Below are 20,424 nucleotides of genomic sequence, written 5' to 3' on the forward strand. Positions count from 1 at the left end.
CTGTACTCATGACTAGTAGCTTTGGAGAAGATGTATCATTTGTGGGAAGAAAGACGAAAGGATCTAGAGTGGAGACAGAGTCCAAATTGAGAGGGCGACTGGTGGGAAGGCACGAGAGAGGAAATTTCAGGACAGTAGAACACAAGTCTCACAGTGAAGAGTGATGAAATCATCGCTAGGCTTACAAGCACTTCATTAATCCATTTTGGGACAGGGTGGGAGAAAAGATGCTACTAATTCGAGAAAGGGAAATTCAGAAAGCTGCTAGTAGAGATTTTAATTGCTTGTTTATTAGGAGAGGCACACTCACTTTTCAAACTTTGCCAAGACATCAGCCACAACTGTTCTGCTTTCGATGGCTTTTTCTGTGGTTCCATTGTATTCAAACAAGGCAAACATATTTCTGCTATCTTCCATGGCCAGGCCTCGAATTAACTTTTCAACAACCTAGTAGACAAAAACAAAATGAGACAGAACATGGACTGTTAGACCTTAGAAGGTAATAACATTAATTAACAGAAATTGAAAGCAAGGTAAGAATTAGGTTGAAAGTGACACCATCTAACAGACTCAACATCTAAGTGTTTGTCCCTTTCAACAGTTTTCCTGTTAAGCTTTCAAAAAACAAGTTTCAAATTAGTTTTGCTGCATGTTCATTTTTAGCACAAGGTTTTCAGATATACATGTATTGCTGCTATCAGTTATGGAAATAGGTGGTTCTTCTCAAAGATGTCCTACAAGTCGTAATTATGTACAAAACCACTAAATAAACTCTAGTACAGATATCATTATTGTCATTATTGTTATTATTTATTGTGATTATTGCTGCTGCTACTATTACTACTACTAACATTCTACTTATCTATTAAAATGTAGAGGTATAAGGCTTAATCATAATGCCGCATAATGTAAACAATAAAAGCACAAGCACAAGCATAAATTACAAAGCAAATTACTGTCACAGCCTGTTTTTACCACATTTTTCTCTCTTATTGTTCCTCACATTTGTCAGGCTCTGTGGTTTGCAAGTACGAACAAATTAATTTTATTAGGGCCTCCAACTAATTTCCTCCTCAAGGAAAAGCATACTTTTATGTTTCTGCACATTTCTACATGGATTGATAATTTAAACAGTATGTCTGCTTTAAAAATCACATATTAAGTGATTTAGTGTAAAGAAAGTGATAGGTGCTGCTATCTCTTCTACTATTATGGGGACAAAAAGGGCACATTTGGAAGACATGCATTTTTCAAGATGCTCATAAATGCCAGAAAAGTAACACATGGCACTGAGTTCCAGCTGTCAAACTGTTTCTTTTCAAACAATATATTTTTCTACATTTGGAAGAAAAAGCCATATGGTGAAAGTGTAAATTCATTTTGGAACAGTAGTATGAGACATTGTGCTCTATAGTTTATCATAACAAACCCCTGCTCCAGCCCATCATCATCTCACCTCACCAGCAGTGGTGTGGGAATTAATAGTAATCTTACAGGAGCCACCACCATGACAATAGACTGTTGATGTCATCTCCTGTCTGTTGATTAAAGCTCCGATTTCACTCCGGGAAGGCACAAACTCTCTGCCTTTCGTCTTTTTAAGAGATTCATAAATGAAAAGAGCATATTTTTCCATTTCTGTGCCTGGAAATTGGTCGTGCACCCTGTTGGGACAAACACTGAGTGTCAATTCCTTGTCGCTTTAAATCTGATAATATGAGGGACACTTTAGAGGCCATGATGAGAACATTATATACATGAGAATTGAGACATGGGAGGCTCTGGAGAGAGTTGTACTGCAAAGGATTCAATTAGGTGACCCATTCCTGCCTCAGAGCAGTCTTGTAAGTAGGATTATTGTGCAGAAAGATTATCTGCATTTGTTATTTACTTCCAGGACCTACCCTGCTTTCTCATGCTCAAAAGCCCTAATTTGGATTTTCTCCTTCCCTCCAAGTTCTAGGCTAGATAGAGTGCACATGCTCCATACACAGGCTTGCCATCTGCAGCTTTAAGCTTACGCGGATGGCAAGCCTGGATGTTACAATGGTCTGCGCACCCATGGGCGCATGCGTGGCCATTGAAACGAATGGGACTTGAGGTCCTGCATTTTTTGCCATACAGGGGCAGGGCACACCATCTAATTACCTCCATGGGTCAAATAAAGCATGCCATGGAATAATTTTCCACCCTTACATATCTTGACTGGAGTTTCATCCAAGAGTTTTTCATCCATGTAATTTCTGACTTATGGCAACCCTAAGGCAAACCTATTACATGGTTTTCTGAGGCTGAGAGTTTGACTCACCCAAGGTAGCCCGTTCAGTTTCCATGCTGCCTCTCATCCAAAACTTTATCTGCCCTTAATTTATTACTCTCAGGTGTTCTTAATCTTCATTAAAACTATTCTAAATAAATGTTAATATATAAAACATGTGTTGGTCCATAAGATTCAGTGTGGCTGTCATTTTCCATCCTTTTTCTCTGTCACATATAAAATCAATTCATCCACAACTCTTTCCAAGCAAAGCAGAGTGGGAACGGATTTGGGGAGGTGGGATAGGCTTCTTTAACAAAATTATTAAGTTGGAAGGAACCACAGAGGTCATCTGGTCCAACTTCCTGCCCTGCTAGAATACACAGCTGAAGCCCTCCAAAAAGGTGGTTGTCCAGCCTGTTTAATGATTTCCAATGAAGGAGAGTCCAGCACTTTCTGAAGTCTATTCTTTTGTTGCATTACTGTTTATCTAGTCACTCCAGCTCCTTTACTCTCTCCCCTTTATATCCTTCTGCACATCCTTAGTCAAATGCTACCCAGAACCAAAAGTGCAAGAAGGCATGTTCTACCTACTGTTTCCTATACCTGTGGGTCCTCTGTTTCACACTCTAGCATGACAAGGAAAACATTCTGGGAACTTTTCACTCCACAAATGAACAAAAACATTCTTCTGTTTTGGATGTAATCATTCTGCTTACCTTTTCAGATGAAATTTCAGGTACTTGAGAATACCACGGCTTGGTAGAAACATGCAGCTCATGCATGTGAGGATCTGCCAGCTGTACAGATTGCCAATACTCCCTGGATTAGGCACCTTGCTGGTCTGTTTGATGAGCTGACAGTACAGCTCATCACGGAGAGGCCGTAAATCATGGCCTGTCTGGAGAATGCCCTGAATTATAGGAATGGGATCTGACACAGACTCCAGTTGCTGCAGAGAATTAAAGATTTTGATAGCTTCATCCTGAAGAGTAGTGTAGCCTTTGTCTTTGAGCACTATAGAAAAGAAACATGGAATTGTACCTTAAACTACTAAACTGTTAAAGTAGTATTGTATTTTAAGTGGGGCAAGTATCTGAGGCACCGTATATGAACAGTCGAGACTTCTGTACTTAAAATACTCAAAACGAAGTGAACAAAAATGTCTAATATTCTTACTTAATTATAACAATTAGGATACCTTTTGCATACAAGTCTTAATATATACCCTTGTGTAAACTGATTATATTGCTGAATATTTGGGAACAGATTATTTGGGCTAGTTCTGGAGAGCATGAGGGCTTTTCACAGCACTGTATTGACCCCATACTAGAGAAGCCACTTATTTTATGTGCAGAAACAACCTCCTTGCAACCTCAGCTGTACTTGGTGCTCGCAAAACCTTCCTGGGCAGAACTGGCTTCCAAGCAGTTGCCTGTTCCTGCCTAGAACACTGTGGATAAGAGGAGGTAGTATGTTGGAAGAAATACTAAAACATGGAGAATGACAGGGAGCTGAGCTGAGCACATCAGTAACTTTCCTTAGTTACTTCTACTATTTAAGAACAGTACCACACTGATAAAAAGACTCCACAAGGGACTTTATCAAGGTATGGGTATGTAAGATACCAGTTGATCTTTGTGCATATGGTCACACTGAAGGTTTGCATAAAGGGATGATTTTGCATAATAAAGAGAATGGGCTAAAGTATATGATGGACTTACTGTTTAGGTTGATGTCCCCATATGGAAGTGGCAACAATGGAGAATGCAGTGGATGTTGTGTGTAACGAAGAATAGGGTTCCTCTTATAGATCTGTTCAACCACTTCAGGGTTCAGGCAGTTCTCCTGCATAAATATGCAAAAATCAGAATTATTCCCAGCATAAGTGTGAAAAATAATCCACCACAAAATATTTGTGAAAGCTCAGAAGTATGCCAGGTTATTTAAATATAGTTCCTGTGAGCCTGCCAGAAAGAACTAGCTTGAATTTAAATTCTGCTTAAAAACATTTCACAGGAAAAACTTCATTCTTAATAATTTATTCTGAAGATATATATTTGGCCTTTTATCTCCAAGGTGGCTTAAAATATAGATCAAAAACATGTACAATAAAATACTCACAGTATTACAATGAAGCACCTACAAGTCCAACTGAAAAGCCAAAGTAACATACTAAGAACATTTATCACATGAGCCCTGTTCTCACAGCAACTGCATTGATTAAAAAAAGAAAAAGAAACATACTGGGTTCAGAGTAGCCAGTATTGTACTTTTTCACAATTGTGTGACTGGGGCTACTGCCGCTACTGTGCTCTCTTTCTGACTCCCCCTTAACCCCGCCTCCCTATCCTACCCAGCTAGTTTTCAGTTTTAAATTTTTACAGTGTTTTTATTTATTTTTATTTTTACTTTTTCACAGTTCTGGAGCTCTGCTACTGAGATGTAAGTTTAACAAATAAGAAGAAAAGAAAGGAATAGCATGGGAGAGGGGGCACAGGGGGGGAAAGGAGACTATGACATCACATGACTGCCAATATCGCAGCTACCTCAGCAGCATTTCGCACCTGGGCACTAGCATGTTTGGGAAGTCACTGGCAGGTTCCCCTGTCAATGAAAAGAGACACTCAAATCGTGCTTTGAGAACATAGCAGCTATGCATTGGAGGTGTCATTGTGCAATAAGTATCACCCAAGCCACTTTTTCCCAGGTCTAATTGCAATTTAAAAGCCGCATGTAGTAATCTTGTAAACCATTTGTATTAGTTAGGATGCAAAGGTAAACAATTCAAAAGGCTGGCAAAATATGAATGTATTTCTCTTCTGCTTAGATGCTGAAAGAGAGGGAGCCTCCTAAGATACAATCTACAGCTTTGACACCTTTACTGAGAAGTTTCCGTCTCATGCCACAAACAACTATGCCTAATGTGACAGGGTGTTCATTTACTCAGACCCAAAACCATTTAGGGGCAAAGCTAGTTCTCAAATTGGTGAAGTTATGCCTTAAAAGATGGGGACATTATTCTTTTTTCTCACCTCAAAGCACAGAAGCAATCAGGCACTCATCTCATTTTAATGATGAAACAAACAAACAAAACAAAACACATCCTGCTACCTGATACCACAGGTCTGATTTCAAAAAGAGAACACTAAACTAGGGTAACATCACAAAGCAGGAGGAAACAACACTTCACCAGCTGGATCTTTGTTTCCAGATGGTAAATAACCAGATCAGCATGGTTGCTTCTCTGTAGAAACAGGATGCTACTATACTCTAGTAGCAGTCAAAGGATAGAGTACTGTGATGTGGCAAAACAGCATGAGCATTATCAATGGGGTAATGCTACCACTGCCTGCTACCACTGTCAGGAGGCATGCTTTTTTAAACTGTCTTGGAGATACACATGTGACTTAACAGCAGCAGGCTTATTCTGTTGTTACTCCTCCTCCTCCTCTTATTACTACATCTACTATCACCACTGCTGCTATTGTTGTTGTTATTATTATGGGACTTCCTCTTTTGGGATAAAAAAGGTAAAGGTTTCTCCTTTGATGTAATTGTCTAATCATGTATGACTGTAGGGGTGGTGCTCATCTCCATTACTAAGCTGAGAGAGCCAGCATTGTCAAAGATGACTCCGTGGTCATGTGGCTAGCATGACTAACACTGAAGCACATGGAATGCTCTTACCTTTCCACCTAAGTGGTCCCTATTTATCAGTGTGCACTTTTATATGCTTTTGAACTGCTAGGTTGGTAGAAGCTAGGACTAGAGACGGGAGCTCACTCTGTCACGCAGCACTTGTGTTTCGAACTGCTGACCTGGTGATCTTGTCGTCGTCATCTTAACCACTTAACCATGCGGCACCTTAACCACTAAGCCACTGCATCTCTTCCTCTTTTGAGATACTCCATTTCAATTCACCATACTCTGTTCATATTTTCCCCATTTTCTCTTCAAGAGTCTGATAGCGTTTTGTGCCAACTGAATATATCTAATCCTCCTTGTGGTGTTTTTGTTCTGCTACTATCACAGTCCTCCTACCTCAATTTTTAGTATTTTTTCAAAAAATTCTCCAAACCATGGTGTGCCCTCAAGCCTGCTATTTCCCTCTTGCACACAAATGGTATTGTGTTGGCTACATATGGATTCACAGTTGGATAATTAGTTCACACTGAATACATAGGCCTTTTCGTATGTACTATATTATGTCCTTCTTCATTGAACCAAGGCTCATATTTGAAGGAGAATGGCACATAGGGATGGTTAAGAGTAGTAGTAACTGAACTTCTCTGGTATTGGGCTTTTGGGATAAATTGGGCAGAGAAGCAATCATTTGTCACCTGTTTCTTAATAATTTATAAAATTATGTTACTTTTCTTTATGGCAGAAAAAGAATATAGTGGATTTTTCTACTGACCTTAATGTCTTGAATAAGCTGCTGAGTGGGAGTGTCAATTGGTGCTTTTGTGTCAATCACATTCTGGATAGCACTTGCCCAGCGGGAAGCTTCATTAAGCAGCTTAGTATAGAGACGATAGCAGTGCTTGCGTCCATACACAGTCACGTTCCAGTAACCTAAGGTGAGAGTGAGTAAGATAATATAGTGCCTTCATTAGTTTTAGACTATTAGCAGGCACTTTCTGAAGAAGCCCTGTCGAAATCATTTTGCTAATTCTGCATGAGCCAAAAGAGTATGGCTAATAAATCTGATCTGTCATGAATATGCACAAACTGTAATTTGTCTTATTGCAGTAACTCTCTATATCCTGTTACACCTTTACATCATTCAGATCACAACAGTGAAAACTGGAATTGAACAAATGGAAGACCAATTTATGAAATGTTCCATGTGATCTCATTTCCTGTTGTTTGGCCTAGGCAGATGTGTTTTAAATGAGCCATTAACTCTGGCCTGTTGCAGACTGCCAAAATAAAGCTGCTTCGAGTCTCTGGAGGTATGCTGTTTAAATGATGCATGCATCTTAAGAATCCGGAAGCTGCACCAAAGCTGCACTCCAGTGCTTAGGAATGGAGTGTGGCTTTGGCGCGACCTCTGGACACTTAGGACCCATGCATCATTTAAATAGCATACCTCCAAAGATACCTGAAGCAGCTTTATTTTGGCAGTCTGTAACAGGCCTCTAAATCTGTTTGAAACTGCAAAGTATGTTCAATGGTACTACCAACAGTCACATTGGATGGATCATGAACAAAAAATAGTTACCTGTCTCTTTAAAGATTTTCTCATCAGGAGGCACAACAGAACAGAGGCTGTTTAGCACCAGGGTGCCCAATTTGAGGGCATTTTTCTCTGAGCTCTTGTAATAATCCAAAGAATTGTGCGTCAAAACAAACCACCGTTTCTTCAGTTTCAACAGAGTCATCTTCTGCATGTTCTTAACCTCCTTATGCAGCCATCCTAGACAGGAAGAAAAATTACACTTCCTGAATTGCAGGTCTTCTGGAACAATGTTGAACCTCTCTTAACTTGTAATTGTTGTGATGTTGGACAGGGGAGATTATCAGACAGGCAAAAGTGGTGGCAGAGAAGCAGGATAATCCTGCCAGTATTGTACAATTGCAGGAAGATTATCAGATGAAGTTATGTGATGTCACGGTCATCTTGTCCTTCTCCTGGCACTGAAGTGGAATGGCCCAGTCACTTTTTATTAACAGGAAACTTTGCAACGTTACATAACATCATCTGATAATCTTTCCAGCAATCGTGCGATAGTGATGGGAGTATCCCGCTTCTCTCCCTACACTTTTGCCCGTCTGATACTCTCTTATGACTCAGGATCTGAATCCTTTCTCAGCTATGGAAACCCATTGAGTAGCCTTGGGGAAGTCACACTCTCTTAGCTACAGAAGTAGGCAAAGGCAACCTGTTTCTGAACAAATCTTGCCAAGAGAACCCAGTGAAATTTTCACCTTATGGTCACCATAAGTTGGAAATGAGGCAGACAGAGCAACAAGATCTCAACCTTTTTGAAGTTAAAAGAACTAGAATAATTTTGGGAGGTGGAGTGGGTGTAGAACATGGAGAAATGCCCTCATTTCTAAATTCAGATCAACCAGCAATTTTGGGGTGCTTCAATCCAATATGGCATGAAAAATTATCTGAGGAAGAATATCCAACACTAAAATCTTTCCCCTTCTTCAGAGAGACTTCATTTCAGTTCACTCAATGTCACAGGTTTTAACATGAGTCAACTCATTGTAAAGGTCTGTCAAAATATTTATGATGCTAATAGATCCAATTGCACAAAGTTCAAGAAAGCCTCCCTTCCAGCTATGTCATGATGTTTTTCTAGTCAACTGACCACATGACTATATTGTAGTAATGTGGGAACCAGCACTTCTAGAACAGTCAGGAGTTACTCTTTGTGGTATCTTAAAAGATTTAAAACTGCTTTAGACATACAAGACATGGTCTATGCAATGACCTTCTGCATTAACTATTTCAAACACCAGAATTTCACAATAAAAGTTCCCATATTCTTCCAGTGAATTTCTTCTGTAAGATGTTCTTACCCCTGACTATGAACTCTTGTCCCTCCACACGAGTGTCCCCTTTAGATCTCTGTAGCAAGGTGATCCAGTGATGCATCTCCTCTGGAGTGTCAGCATTGCAGTGAAGAACACGATTAGCTGTGATGATTACAAATGAATTGGGTCTATGCAGGGAATATAAAGAAAAAAATAGCTGTATAGTAAATATGGTTATTATTTGGATTCAAAACAAATGAGTTTGACTTACAGTGTTTGCTCTCAGCATAAGCACTTCCCACTTGTTTGTACTGTATATTTTGGCAAGTGTTAAATCACTTTATTTTACTTTAACTGACTTGTTTTTAAAATCTTGACATTTAAAAGCTTGGTATAATCCAATAACTCACTTATATTCAGATGCCAGGCCCAATAAATGTTTAATGGAGAGTTTGTTCCTATCCATGTTTTTATGCACTTGAACAAGGAGTTTGCTGCAGACATTATTGGGGACAAAGGAGTGGCATTTTCAACTTGTCAACTTTCAAAACTCACTCTAGCTGTGCTAGGTATCTATGGATTGGTTTGTTAATGGGTAATAGTAGTCTGCTGCAATTACTGTCTGCCAAATAGCATATAAGATTTTCTTGCAATCCCACTCCTAGGTCATACTTTTCAAAGAGGGCTCCTGTGAAACTATATTAAATAGTGATATCAATGGACCAGGCTGATAAATAAATTAACATTTAACAAGTTACTGTCCAAAAGTTCTTAAAATTATCCAGCATGAAAGTTGATTTTTTTTAAAAAAATGCAACTTACTAAAATTAAACTCTTTCTTGGAGGATTGGAAAACTTTTAATACAAAACCAATTTTTAAAATAGACCCCCATCAGGGGATATGCCAGACCTTTAGAAGGGAGTCAAAGGCGGGTTACAGACTGCCACTAACAACACACTCCGTGCGTGCTAGGGTTAGGAAGGGGCATGTTAGGGTTAGGAAGAGTCACCCCTTCCTAACCCGCCCCGGCCCCAACACGCGCGGAGTGCGTCGTAAATGGCGGCGCCCATCCACATGGGCGCTGCCATTTTCATGTCTTGGACGCTGCGTGTCCAGACATGTTGCGGCGGAAGTGACGCCACGAGGGCGCGTTTCGCCCCTCGTGGCGCCACTTCCGCGTTTCGAAAAGGAGTGCCATTTCGGCGCTCCTTTTTCGATGCACCAGGAAGCCTCACGGTCTGGCCGCTGGGGCTTCCCTCCGCAGCGAATGGTGGCGGCGGGAAAACGGCCCCTTGAGGGCCGTCTGTAACCCGTCAAACAAACCCATGGAGGAAAAATCTAAGAAGGGCTATAAGCAAGGCTAAGAACATTCTGAGATCACTTGCCAGTTTTGAAATGTGGAGGTGTAAAGTGATATTGGGCATGAAGTCTATGCTTTCTATTTGTTTGAAACCCTGAAATGAATTATTCCAGACTATTCCTTCTGAAATGTGGAGGAAATTGCTTCAGTACTGCTGCCAAAGCTGCTCTTTTCAACTTACTTGTGTGTTTTTTCAGTGGTAACTGGCATAAACCTTTGCTGGGTCAGAAATTCTAGGAGTCACATTTAAAAGATATATGTTCTAACTACAGATGCAAAATTTCCAGAATTCCTCCAGTTTTCCTCCCAGGACATTTCTTTTTCTTTTATGGTATTTTGAGAGGTTAGAGTAATGCTATTTTTGCAAAGGTTCTGAGTACTGTCTGATGAAAATAATGCATTTTAAAAAGGGTGGAATGGGTGGCAACCCCTACCACCATCACTCCACCTTCACAAGCAGCAGTTTTACTTACCGATCTGGATTATCCGATGCACAGACAGAATCAATCAGTCCAACATCTAGTGTACCCTAAGTAAAAAACAAAATGTTTTGTTCCTAGTTTACTGAATCCAAAAGCACACCGCTACTAGAAATTAATGGTTGCATGAAATTGTGATAATGATATAAATGTTAGAGGATTCAACAGTAAAGATTAGTGAATTCAATATGAGCTACATGATTGTATCTGTCAAATGCCCTTTCACTCAATTTGGAATATTAGGACAAGGTATCACTCTGACTGTTTTCTATATCAACTCTTTATTTTAAAAAACAAAAACAAGCTCACAGGACTTTTTGGTACACACTTTTGGAAGACCTGTTTCTATTGCAAAGTTCTTGTCTAGGGAAAAACATTATCATGGCCACATTCCAAAGGAATACATTTGTTGATAAAAGCAGTTCTGTCAATAGAATAGAACTTCCCTGTGAATCCCAAAACTTTTTCTGGAAGATTGGGCAAGCCACAGGAAAGAGACAGGGAAGGCAAACAAAGATAAGGCAGGCACAGCTCTACCATGTCCAGCCCCAGAGGCAGATGGAAGGTCCTCCTTCCATTCCAGCTGTCACCGCCCTGGCCTTAGAGGGAGAGAAGAACCAGCAATATCAGTTGAACTTATTCCCCTTCTCTACTGCCATTCCCTTCTTTTTTTGTGTCATGTCTTTTTAGATTGTAAGCCTGAGGGTAGGGAACTGTCAATTTAGCAATCTGTAAACTTTTTGGAGAGCCTTTCCGGTTGAAGTGCAGGGTATAAATACTCTAAATAAAATAAATAAATTAAAATAATATGCAATTGACAGCCAAGACCTCCTGATTCTAAAAATACAAGCCTCGGGAGCTAATGGCATGCCTCAAAATCCTTCCTTACCACAGCGTTCTGTGGATTCGCTTGCTCATCATGCATCTCTCTAATTTCCTGCTCTGTGGAAGCATGGACTTGACTCAGAACGCTGAACCACTGACTGCAGAAACAAGGAAGGGGAAAAAAAGAGTCAGCACAAAGAAATTCTGCAACTAATTGGTTGTCTTTCCTGCTCTCTTGAAATGAAGTGAGTTCTACCGGGCTACTAAATTTTGCTTGAAAGGATATGCAGGTTCTTACTACTTGTACCAAGGGAAAAGGCATTGTAAATGAGCACCTAAATCAATCAACTTCAGTTCTTCTTTCCACAAATGCAAGATATGCAATGTTTTAGAATTTAAATCCACATCGTTTACCTCCCAATCTATATGTCACAACAAAAGAAAAATTATTTGCTATTAAGCAACACCTCTACATGTTTTACAAATGAAAGATTTCAAGTACTCCTTTTTTCATCTGCAAGACACCCTGAGCCATTTCACAGTAAAGGCAATAGTGGATACATCATTGATTTCTACAGGTATATTCTATCTGTATTAATCTTGATACCATTTAAGCTATCTTTCATAACATTTTCTCTCTTTTTTTAAGATAATGCACAGCCTACAGCAGGGGTAGGCAACCTTTTTGAGCCGGGGGCCGGGTTGCTGTCCCTCAGACAACTGGGGGGGCGAAGCCAAAAAATAAATAATTAAATAATTTTTTATAAAAAAAATAATTAAATAAATAAACCAGGACAAATGTAGGATAAAATTTTCAAATGGAGGACACGTAAAAAAATTTGCTGATTTTTAAAAATTATTAATATAAATGCATGTTTCGGAGGCTTCTATAGACAACTGCCCCCCTTGCCCGCCGCTTGTTCCCCTTGCCTGCCGCTTGCCCCCCCTTGCCTGCCTCCTCCTGATAGGCCAAAGGCTCCGGCGGCAATCGGCGGCAGGATCAGGCGGGGGCTGGTCCCAAGGCCTTGCCGGGCCGCATCTGGCCCGCGGGCCGCAGGTTGCCTACCCCTGGCCTACAGTATATAAAAGACAAAAAACACTTACCAAAACTCTATATAATTGATCTACCCATAAAAATATTTATCCATTTTTTAATGAGTTTCTTCAAATGCTGTCAACCTAACCCAACAACTTTAAATTGTTTTCAGATGTTTCTTATTAACTCTGTTTTAATAGTTATTCAAGCACTTTTCTGGATTTTAACAAAAATGTACAAATATTTATTTATAAGATTTTTAAAAAAGAAAATCAATACATGTATGCTACTTTTCATTTAAAAAAAAACCTCCCCCAAAAGCTCCACAAAATGTAAGAAAATGAAATAAAACAAACCAGTAACACAGTAAAACAGAATTTCAAGACAATACAGATAGTAAAATAACCGGAGGTAACTGGCAATGGTAGCAGTCAGGAAAACGTCCAGGAAAATGAAATCAAATTGCAGAAACATTCTGCACAAGCAGCCTATCTAATCTCAGTGGTGAAATCACTGCACATGAGGGATGTTAGAATGGAGAATACACAAAACTTGTCTTCATCTGTCCAAAGGAACCCAGTTTTGATATATAACAAACAAAATGGGTTATTTACCTGCTAATAAACAAGGGAGGGGATTATTAAACTAGCCACCATTGTTCAATATTTGATTGACTTCACACTCTTTAATCACATGGGGAGAAATCGTTTTCGTTCTCGATACAGTAAGTACTTCCCATCTCCACATCTATCTATTTTCATTCATTTTTCCAGTTAAATATCATTATGTAGTTACTGTAAAGCAATTGGTTTTAATTTATCTGAAAAAAACTGGCTCTCTAGTAAATCAAAATGTCCAGACTTGGGTCTTTTAAAATGTCTTTTCCTCTTATTGACACTTTCAAGGCATTACTTGCAATAACTTAAGACTCCAGCAATGAAATAAGAACTACTTCAAAACTCAACAGTGCATAACTGGAATTATGCCCTCAGGTAAAGTCACCCAAGTCCATGGCTTGGTACATTACAGTACACTTCATCTGACCACAGTCTTGGCATTCAGAAAATGTTCTGTAACTTTCCACAATATGCTTTACAAAAGAAATCTCTATTCATTCCGTATTTCAGCTTTGTCTCTCCAACATTACGATCTTTTCCTATTCCATTTCTGTATATGATTCTATGGAACAGTGACAATTTGTTTTACAAATATGTCCTATTCTGAATTTCATTTGTCCTTCAAGTAACTTGGGGGTTGTTTACATGAACGTTATTTCATCCCTGCAACAACCCAGGGTAAGAAGAATGAATATACTAACACACTGAAGCCATCCACCACTGAGCAGTTGTAAGATGATACTCTGGGACCCAAAGCATTAGCCTACCATGGAGCTTCAGCATGTCATTATAGTCATTCTTTTTAAAAGTAACTTTCCAGGCTTTGTTTGTGTGGTGGCTGAGGATGCATCTACATTGTAGCAGGTTTGGAACCATTTAAAGTGCTGCAGCATCATCCTATGGACTCTTGGGATTTTTAATTTTACAAGGTTTTTAGCCTTCTCTGTCAAAGAGTGATGTTAATCCCAGGATTCTGTAGGAGGGAGACATGGCAGTTAAAGTGGTGTCAAACTGCATTATTTCTACAGTGCAGATGCATCCCTACTGTGATGGAGAGATGTGGTCAAGACCACCCCTTAAATATATTACATTTTAAAGCACAATTAATTTCTGAAGATTAGACAGACACACACACACAGGAGATGACTATACTTATAGTAGCTTTGGATTTATTGAACAGAACAATTGTAGTCTAAATCGAGCATGTTAAATATTAACATCCACCTGGAGTTTCTGTTTGGAGCACTTTACACTAATCTCTGGGCAAAGGTGAAAACAGATAATGACTAACTATTTTGGCATACTTTCCAATAGGAACAAAGAACTATTGTTGACCCTTTTCTGCTAAATCTTCACATGAGTCAGGATAATTAAGGAAACCAACTGGCATAATAAATTAAAACAAGCATTTCTTGTTTTAACATAAAATACCCATTTTATTGCCACTTGATGTGCTGTTAAGGGCTAGACACATATGTAAAGGAAGACCAGCAGCAGATCAGTGCCTATTAAACTAATGGGAGCCTCATGAGGCAATAGCCACATACTTAAAGTACCAAATCAACAATATGTTGGTTATTATGCGTTCCCTGATATTAGCTTCTGCTAGGCCTTGGCTACTCACAGACTTAAAGGGCCAGATGGTCCTGAAACACAAAGGCCTTAAACTGAGAGCTTGGACATTTTACTGTTCTGGGTTGTACTTCTTCAGTATGCCCAGTCACCAAAGTCACTGGCTGTTCTAATCCGAAAGGGGCATTTTCCCTCGCCCCCCAAATATCTGATCTAAACTACTCCAGCAATTCTTAAATTCTTTTGAATTACATTTGGTATGTTGATGCTTTTCAGATTTCCAAAAAACTCCTACCTTATTTTCAGGACATGTCCTAATCATGCTCCAAGAGTTTTAAAGCCAATATTCCTAATCACGTTAGCAGCACAGAGCATGGGAGGAGGTAGTCTTTCACATATCATGGCCCAATCTGTTTGGTGCTTTGTAAATCAAAACCAGAGCCTTGAACTGAGTTCAGAGCAAACTGGAAGCCACTGTAGTTCCTGCAAGACTAATGATATGTTATGTGTGGCTTTCAGTCCTTAAACCCAGAGGTGGTTGTCTTATGCTTTTCAAATTATTTGAAATTAGTTGTTTTAGATAGTTTTAGGATTATTTTATTTGTGTTTTTTGTGAGTTTTTCAGGCTATATGGCCATGTTCTAGAAGAGTTTATTCATAATGTTTCGCCAGCATCTGTGGTATCTTCAGAGAATGCTGACCTGGAAGAGAGTGGTGTGTGTGTATGTGTGTGTACACACACACACACACACACACACACACACAGTGTGATCCTGGGTAGGGAGGAGTGATTCCCATGATAATCTGTGTATTGTTCTGTTGTTGTTGGCAGGGCCTCAGGGTGGGAGGATATGCAACAGAGGATTAGTGTCTGCTATCCTCCCATCCTGAGGCCCGGCCATCAACAACAAAACAATACACAGATTAACATGGGGATCATTCCTCCTTACCCAGGATCACACAGTATATATACAGTATACCCACTCTCTTCCAGGTCAGCATCCTCTGAAGATCCCAGCCACAGGTGCTAGCAAAACGTTAGGAATAAACTCTTCTAGAACATGGTCACATAGCCTGAAAAACCTACAAAAAACTATGGATGCTGGCCATGAAAGCCTTTGACTTCACATTTTATTTGTGTATTTAATGCTTTATTTATTTTATCTGTTATACATCGCCTTAGTGAACTGGTGGAATTTAGATCTACAAATTAGTATGAACTGTCTGCCCAGGATGCTAATCAAGATGTCAGCTTGGTCTGGCACTCAAAATTTTACATGTACTACTCTCATTTTAAGAACAAATGTATTTCCCATTATCTTACAGGCCTTACTAGCACTCACTTATGGAAGGCAACTTGTTAAAAGTTTATACTTCTGAAGTATGCCCTCTGTGTATTTTGAGGACAGATTTCATAAGGTCCTTGTGGAATGGAGTCTTTCTCCTTGTGAGTGGGTCAAGCGGAAGATATTAAACATTATTTCTTACATTGTCCTTTTTACAGTAACATTAACAAGCAGATTTCTGAACCAGATTATTGTAAGATTTTCAGGGTCCAAAAAGGAAAGTATTTACTATTTACTGCCAGATGCATTCCAGTATATTACTTATCTCTTAATTTTTTTAATCTCTTTAAAATTAGAAAAAGAGCTATACCTGGTATATATTTGGCCACATTGCAGTTGGCATTTTTAGTTTTAATATGTGGATTAAAAAAATCACATTGTGACCACTGTTTTGTATTTTGTACCTATAACAGGCTTTGAAGTTGCTTTTGAAAACATGTATGTGTTATTTTATTATGTATTCCTAACATTTTATGCTATGACTTGGAGATACCACATTAAACTTAATTACTTACATTGCCTTAGGAGCTCTGATGGGCCAATAGGTGATAAATGCTGGAAGACCAAAACTGCTGCATTTGTGGGACATTTTTTGTCATTATTAGCTGTTTTGGCCAAAAATAGCCCAATGTTTGGATTTTTTAAAAAATGTTTTTGTGTTTTGGGACTCACCAAAAGATCTTTGAGGGGCTGCAACACTGGAGTCAGGAGTCACACTCTCCTACCCTTGTTTCCAATAAAATAATCATTTAGATATGGTAATTATTATTTGAAATATTAATGTTCTCATCTTTCTTGAAGGGGTTCAGGCTATCTACTTTACACCCTAGGAATATTTTCAGGTAAGCAAAGTATTTAGTTTTCTTTCCATTAACAAGACAAAACAAAATACAACACCTGGGATAAGGAATATTCCAGCAAATCTACTGTATTCTTCCTATTGGTCCTAGCTGATCTAAGATATAGAGAACAAAAAGTACCCCATGCCTTTTTGGAACCAAAATATGTGATAATGTGATACCGACACACACAATGACCTTTCTTTTTGGAGGTATTTACTTCACCGAAGCATTACTGCTTCAAGCATTAGGATAAAGAATCTTACACTATTTGTGGGCTAGTGTAGTTTCCAATCTCAGTGAGAGGGTACTGTGAGCTACAAAAAGTAATAATCTGTAAGCCTGTAAGTATTTGTGTGTTTCACAATACCTGAACACCCAAGTTCAGAAAAGGCATAAGTGAGGTAAGAGGGGAAAACACATTATCTGCATCATAGGACATTTTCCTGCCTTAGTAATGAAACTGTTTCTGGTGATGTAAATGTTCCCTCTGTGAAAGGTCATTGTTCATACTAATGAGAGCACTTCATATGTCATATATGTATGACATGCTGACAGTTTATAGTCTATGTAACTCAATACATAGACTACTTCTATGAGTCCATATTTCTATGGAAAAGGAATACTTAGCACATGGGAAGAAAAAGAAACAGTGATCCATCTCTACAGTATTGTACATTCTTTTGTTGTTGGTAAGACAGCTAAAAATTTGGGAGCAAGAAAGGCAAATGTTCACAGGGGATAAATGATGATCATTTCTGGCAAATAGCATGTTTAACTCAGCTTTTCAGTTATTCAGTTATTCTACCAACAACTAGTTCTGTGCTTAATTTTCCTACTCTTGGCAACAATATGTAATAGACATAAAGCTTCCATAGCTGTCATGGAGAAATGAGTGGAGCTGATGTAAAGAAACCAAAATAACTGTAACTTTGACCCCACTCCTTGGTAAATAAAGGAATAGTAGCAGATTTTGCATTAACCAGAGGCTTCCCATCAACTCAAAGGTCCAGTTTCCAGCATAGAACATTTTGATTTCACTTCATCTGGAAAATAATTGGTTCCCATTATAATCAAAGTCTATCAGAAGGACAGTTATCTCATGGAAAGATAAATAAAGAAAATGACAAGAAGTGAATCTAGAGAGTAGACAGTGTGTACACTATACACATTTTGAAAGCATGTAATTATCTTTATGTTTTGGAAAAGAAGATAGGTATATGTGACAAAGGATAAAAGTCACCTTTAATGCTAGTAAATGTTGTTGGAACTTCTACAGATTTATTTTGGGAGACAATGATAAAAAGGGAAAAATCAAACCTGAAACTGGACCACTGAAAAGTGGGAGTATAGTGATTTTTTCCTACCTTAAAAGAGGCCATTGTTCTATTTGTTATCTTTTTAGTGCATGAAAAATGCTTTTGACAACATGAGTAAAGATTTAGAGATGAGCAGAAAAACTATAAACGATGGGTGCATCTACACTGTAGAAATAATGCAGATTGACACCACTTTAAGTGTTGTAGCTTCATTCTATGAAATGCTGGGATTTAGAGTTTTACAAGGTGTTTAACCTTCTCTGCCAAAGAATGCTGGTGCTACAAAAAAATTACAAATCCCAGGACTCTGTAGGATTCAGCCATGGAAGTTAAAGTAGTGTCAAACTGCATTATTTCAGCAGTGCAGATTAGACCAAAATGAATTTTGAAAAAAAAAAATAGTTTACTTTTAAGGCCATGATTGACATATTTATGTGCTCTGTTCAGTGATCTTAAGTAATCTCTTTCAGATACTGAATGTTTTCAGAACCAAAGTTTCTTTTTTTGTTTTATCTACCATTTTTAAGGTAAACATTTAGTGTTACCCTTACTAAAAATTACACAGCAGTGTACTAATATGCTATAAGATTTTAAACACACAAATCTTCATTTCCAAACACAATATCAGAATAACAAAGCTCTGTCAGTCAGACAAATAATACATTATACTCTTCATATAGAAATTTGGGGAGAATAGCACTTTGCAAACAAATTTGTCCATGCTCATCTTTTATGAGTCTGTGTAGTGGAGAGACTACACTTAAGACTATAGCTGGCAGAACGACATCTGAAAATCTCACTGGCCTATTGTTTCTGCTGGTTTTGTTGCTATTGTTGAGGGAATGCTAAAATGAGTTTAGTGCTGGCCAAGTGGTCTTGGAGCTCATATGTGCAAAAGAGTAAAATATACTTAGAACACAAAGGAGAATCTTATTACCTTGCATCCTCTGGAGACTCAGCAATCAAGTGATATGTTCTGTCTCCCATGACAATGTCAATCCCATTTTCCTTGCTTGTGTTATCAATGATATCTCTGAAATGGATAAGAAAAGGTAGAATACATGAATCCATACTGACAGGATCCTGGTGTTTCAAAAATAATCTCTCTTCATATTAAGAATAAATGGCCAAAAAACATTTATTCCACTTTTCCTGTTTCTATTCAGGTATTTGCCAATTCTTACAGCCATGCAGGCATTTTACTATTGATCTGCTTCATTTCCACCTTAATTTTCTTCACCCATTGATCTATGTATGCTACTATCCCCTGGAATAACTAGAATAATTTCAAACTATGGTTTGAAATACCATATATACTTGACTATAAGTCAACCTCATGTATAAGTTGAGAGCAGATTTTGGGGGCAAAATTATGGATTTTGATATGACCCATGGATATGTCGAGGGTAAAACTTAGGGACATACAACAAAGGATCCAAATGACGAAGCAAAGGAAAACGATGCCAAAGAACTACAAAATTATGGCAGGCATAACTGTTTTGGCTGTGTTTGTCAACTTGATTGTGTCTTCCTGATTATGAAAAACAAAGTAATCATATTCATTGTAAATACTTCTCACATATCTAATACAATATACATTGACTGCAAGGGGGGCATTGAAAATTCTGTCTAAGGCTATGAAAGATAGTTTTTATCCTTGTATGGTAGTCCCACAGAAGATAATCTGGGAATGGAAAAAATAAATAGCACAGATAGTTTGTTGTATACACATTACTTTTAGGATGGCTGCAGGAAGGATGCCAGAGATTGCCAGACATTGGTTCTGAAATTGCATAATCTATGGCTTTCAGAAAGTCATGGGATGTACTCCAAGAGTTCTAATAATATCTTTCTAGACAAGTTAACTACTGGAAACAGCTACTAATGAACATTCTAGGTCATTTACCGGCCACTCTTATATGGTCAACATGTTATCTTACTACAGCATATTTCTCAGAAAAAGCAAAAGGTTATCTACTGCCCAAATTAAACTTCCAAACCTATAGACAACTTAGGATATTTCTAGGACTCTCTTTCCACATGGACCTTTTTTTTGGTATTGCAAAACTAATCAAAAGCCCTCCTTTGGATTTTTACTACACTGAGGTAAAGAACAGGGAGAACTACAACAGGGCCTCCAGAACTCAATTCCCAGTTAAACCTGTCTGGTACTGTTATCGTTTTGGCAACAGGTGTCAGGACACTAGACTTTAAGGATGATCTGTTTGACTGATCATCTTGTACTGTATTGTATTAATCTTTACTGATATATCACTTCATA

At 38.5% G+C, this 20,424-nt stretch overlaps 1 protein-coding gene across 1 annotated transcript in view; it reads right to left on the minus strand.

Moving 5' to 3' along the window:
- The window catches only part of LOC149316943 (unconventional myosin-X), a 199,075-nt gene that overhangs the window by 10,561 nt on the left and 168,090 nt on the right, over window positions 1-20,424 (minus strand). Inside the window, exons 28-37 of the mRNA XM_089516575.1 lie at window positions 19,081-19,176; window positions 11,479-11,572; window positions 10,584-10,639; window positions 8,795-8,937; window positions 7,485-7,679; window positions 6,678-6,835; window positions 3,982-4,105; window positions 2,977-3,274; window positions 1,457-1,664; window positions 311-447 (exon numbers count right to left, since the gene is read on the minus strand). Of these exons, the coding sequence (XP_089372701.1) occupies window positions 311-447; window positions 1,457-1,664; window positions 2,977-3,274; window positions 3,982-4,105; window positions 6,678-6,835; window positions 7,485-7,679; window positions 8,795-8,937; window positions 10,584-10,639; window positions 11,479-11,572; window positions 19,081-19,176 (1,509 nt within the window). The remainder of the gene's footprint in view (window positions 1-310; window positions 448-1,456; window positions 1,665-2,976; window positions 3,275-3,981; window positions 4,106-6,677; window positions 6,836-7,484; window positions 7,680-8,794; window positions 8,938-10,583; window positions 10,640-11,478; window positions 11,573-19,080; window positions 19,177-20,424) is intronic.

The sequence above is a fragment of the Sceloporus occidentalis genome, unplaced genomic scaffold, assembly GCF_023333645.1.
Source record: "Sceloporus occidentalis isolate IW3139 unplaced genomic scaffold, rSceOcc1.0.p SCAF_3, whole genome shotgun sequence".
Taxonomy (NCBI): Eukaryota; Metazoa; Chordata; class Lepidosauria; order Squamata; family Phrynosomatidae; genus Sceloporus; species Sceloporus occidentalis.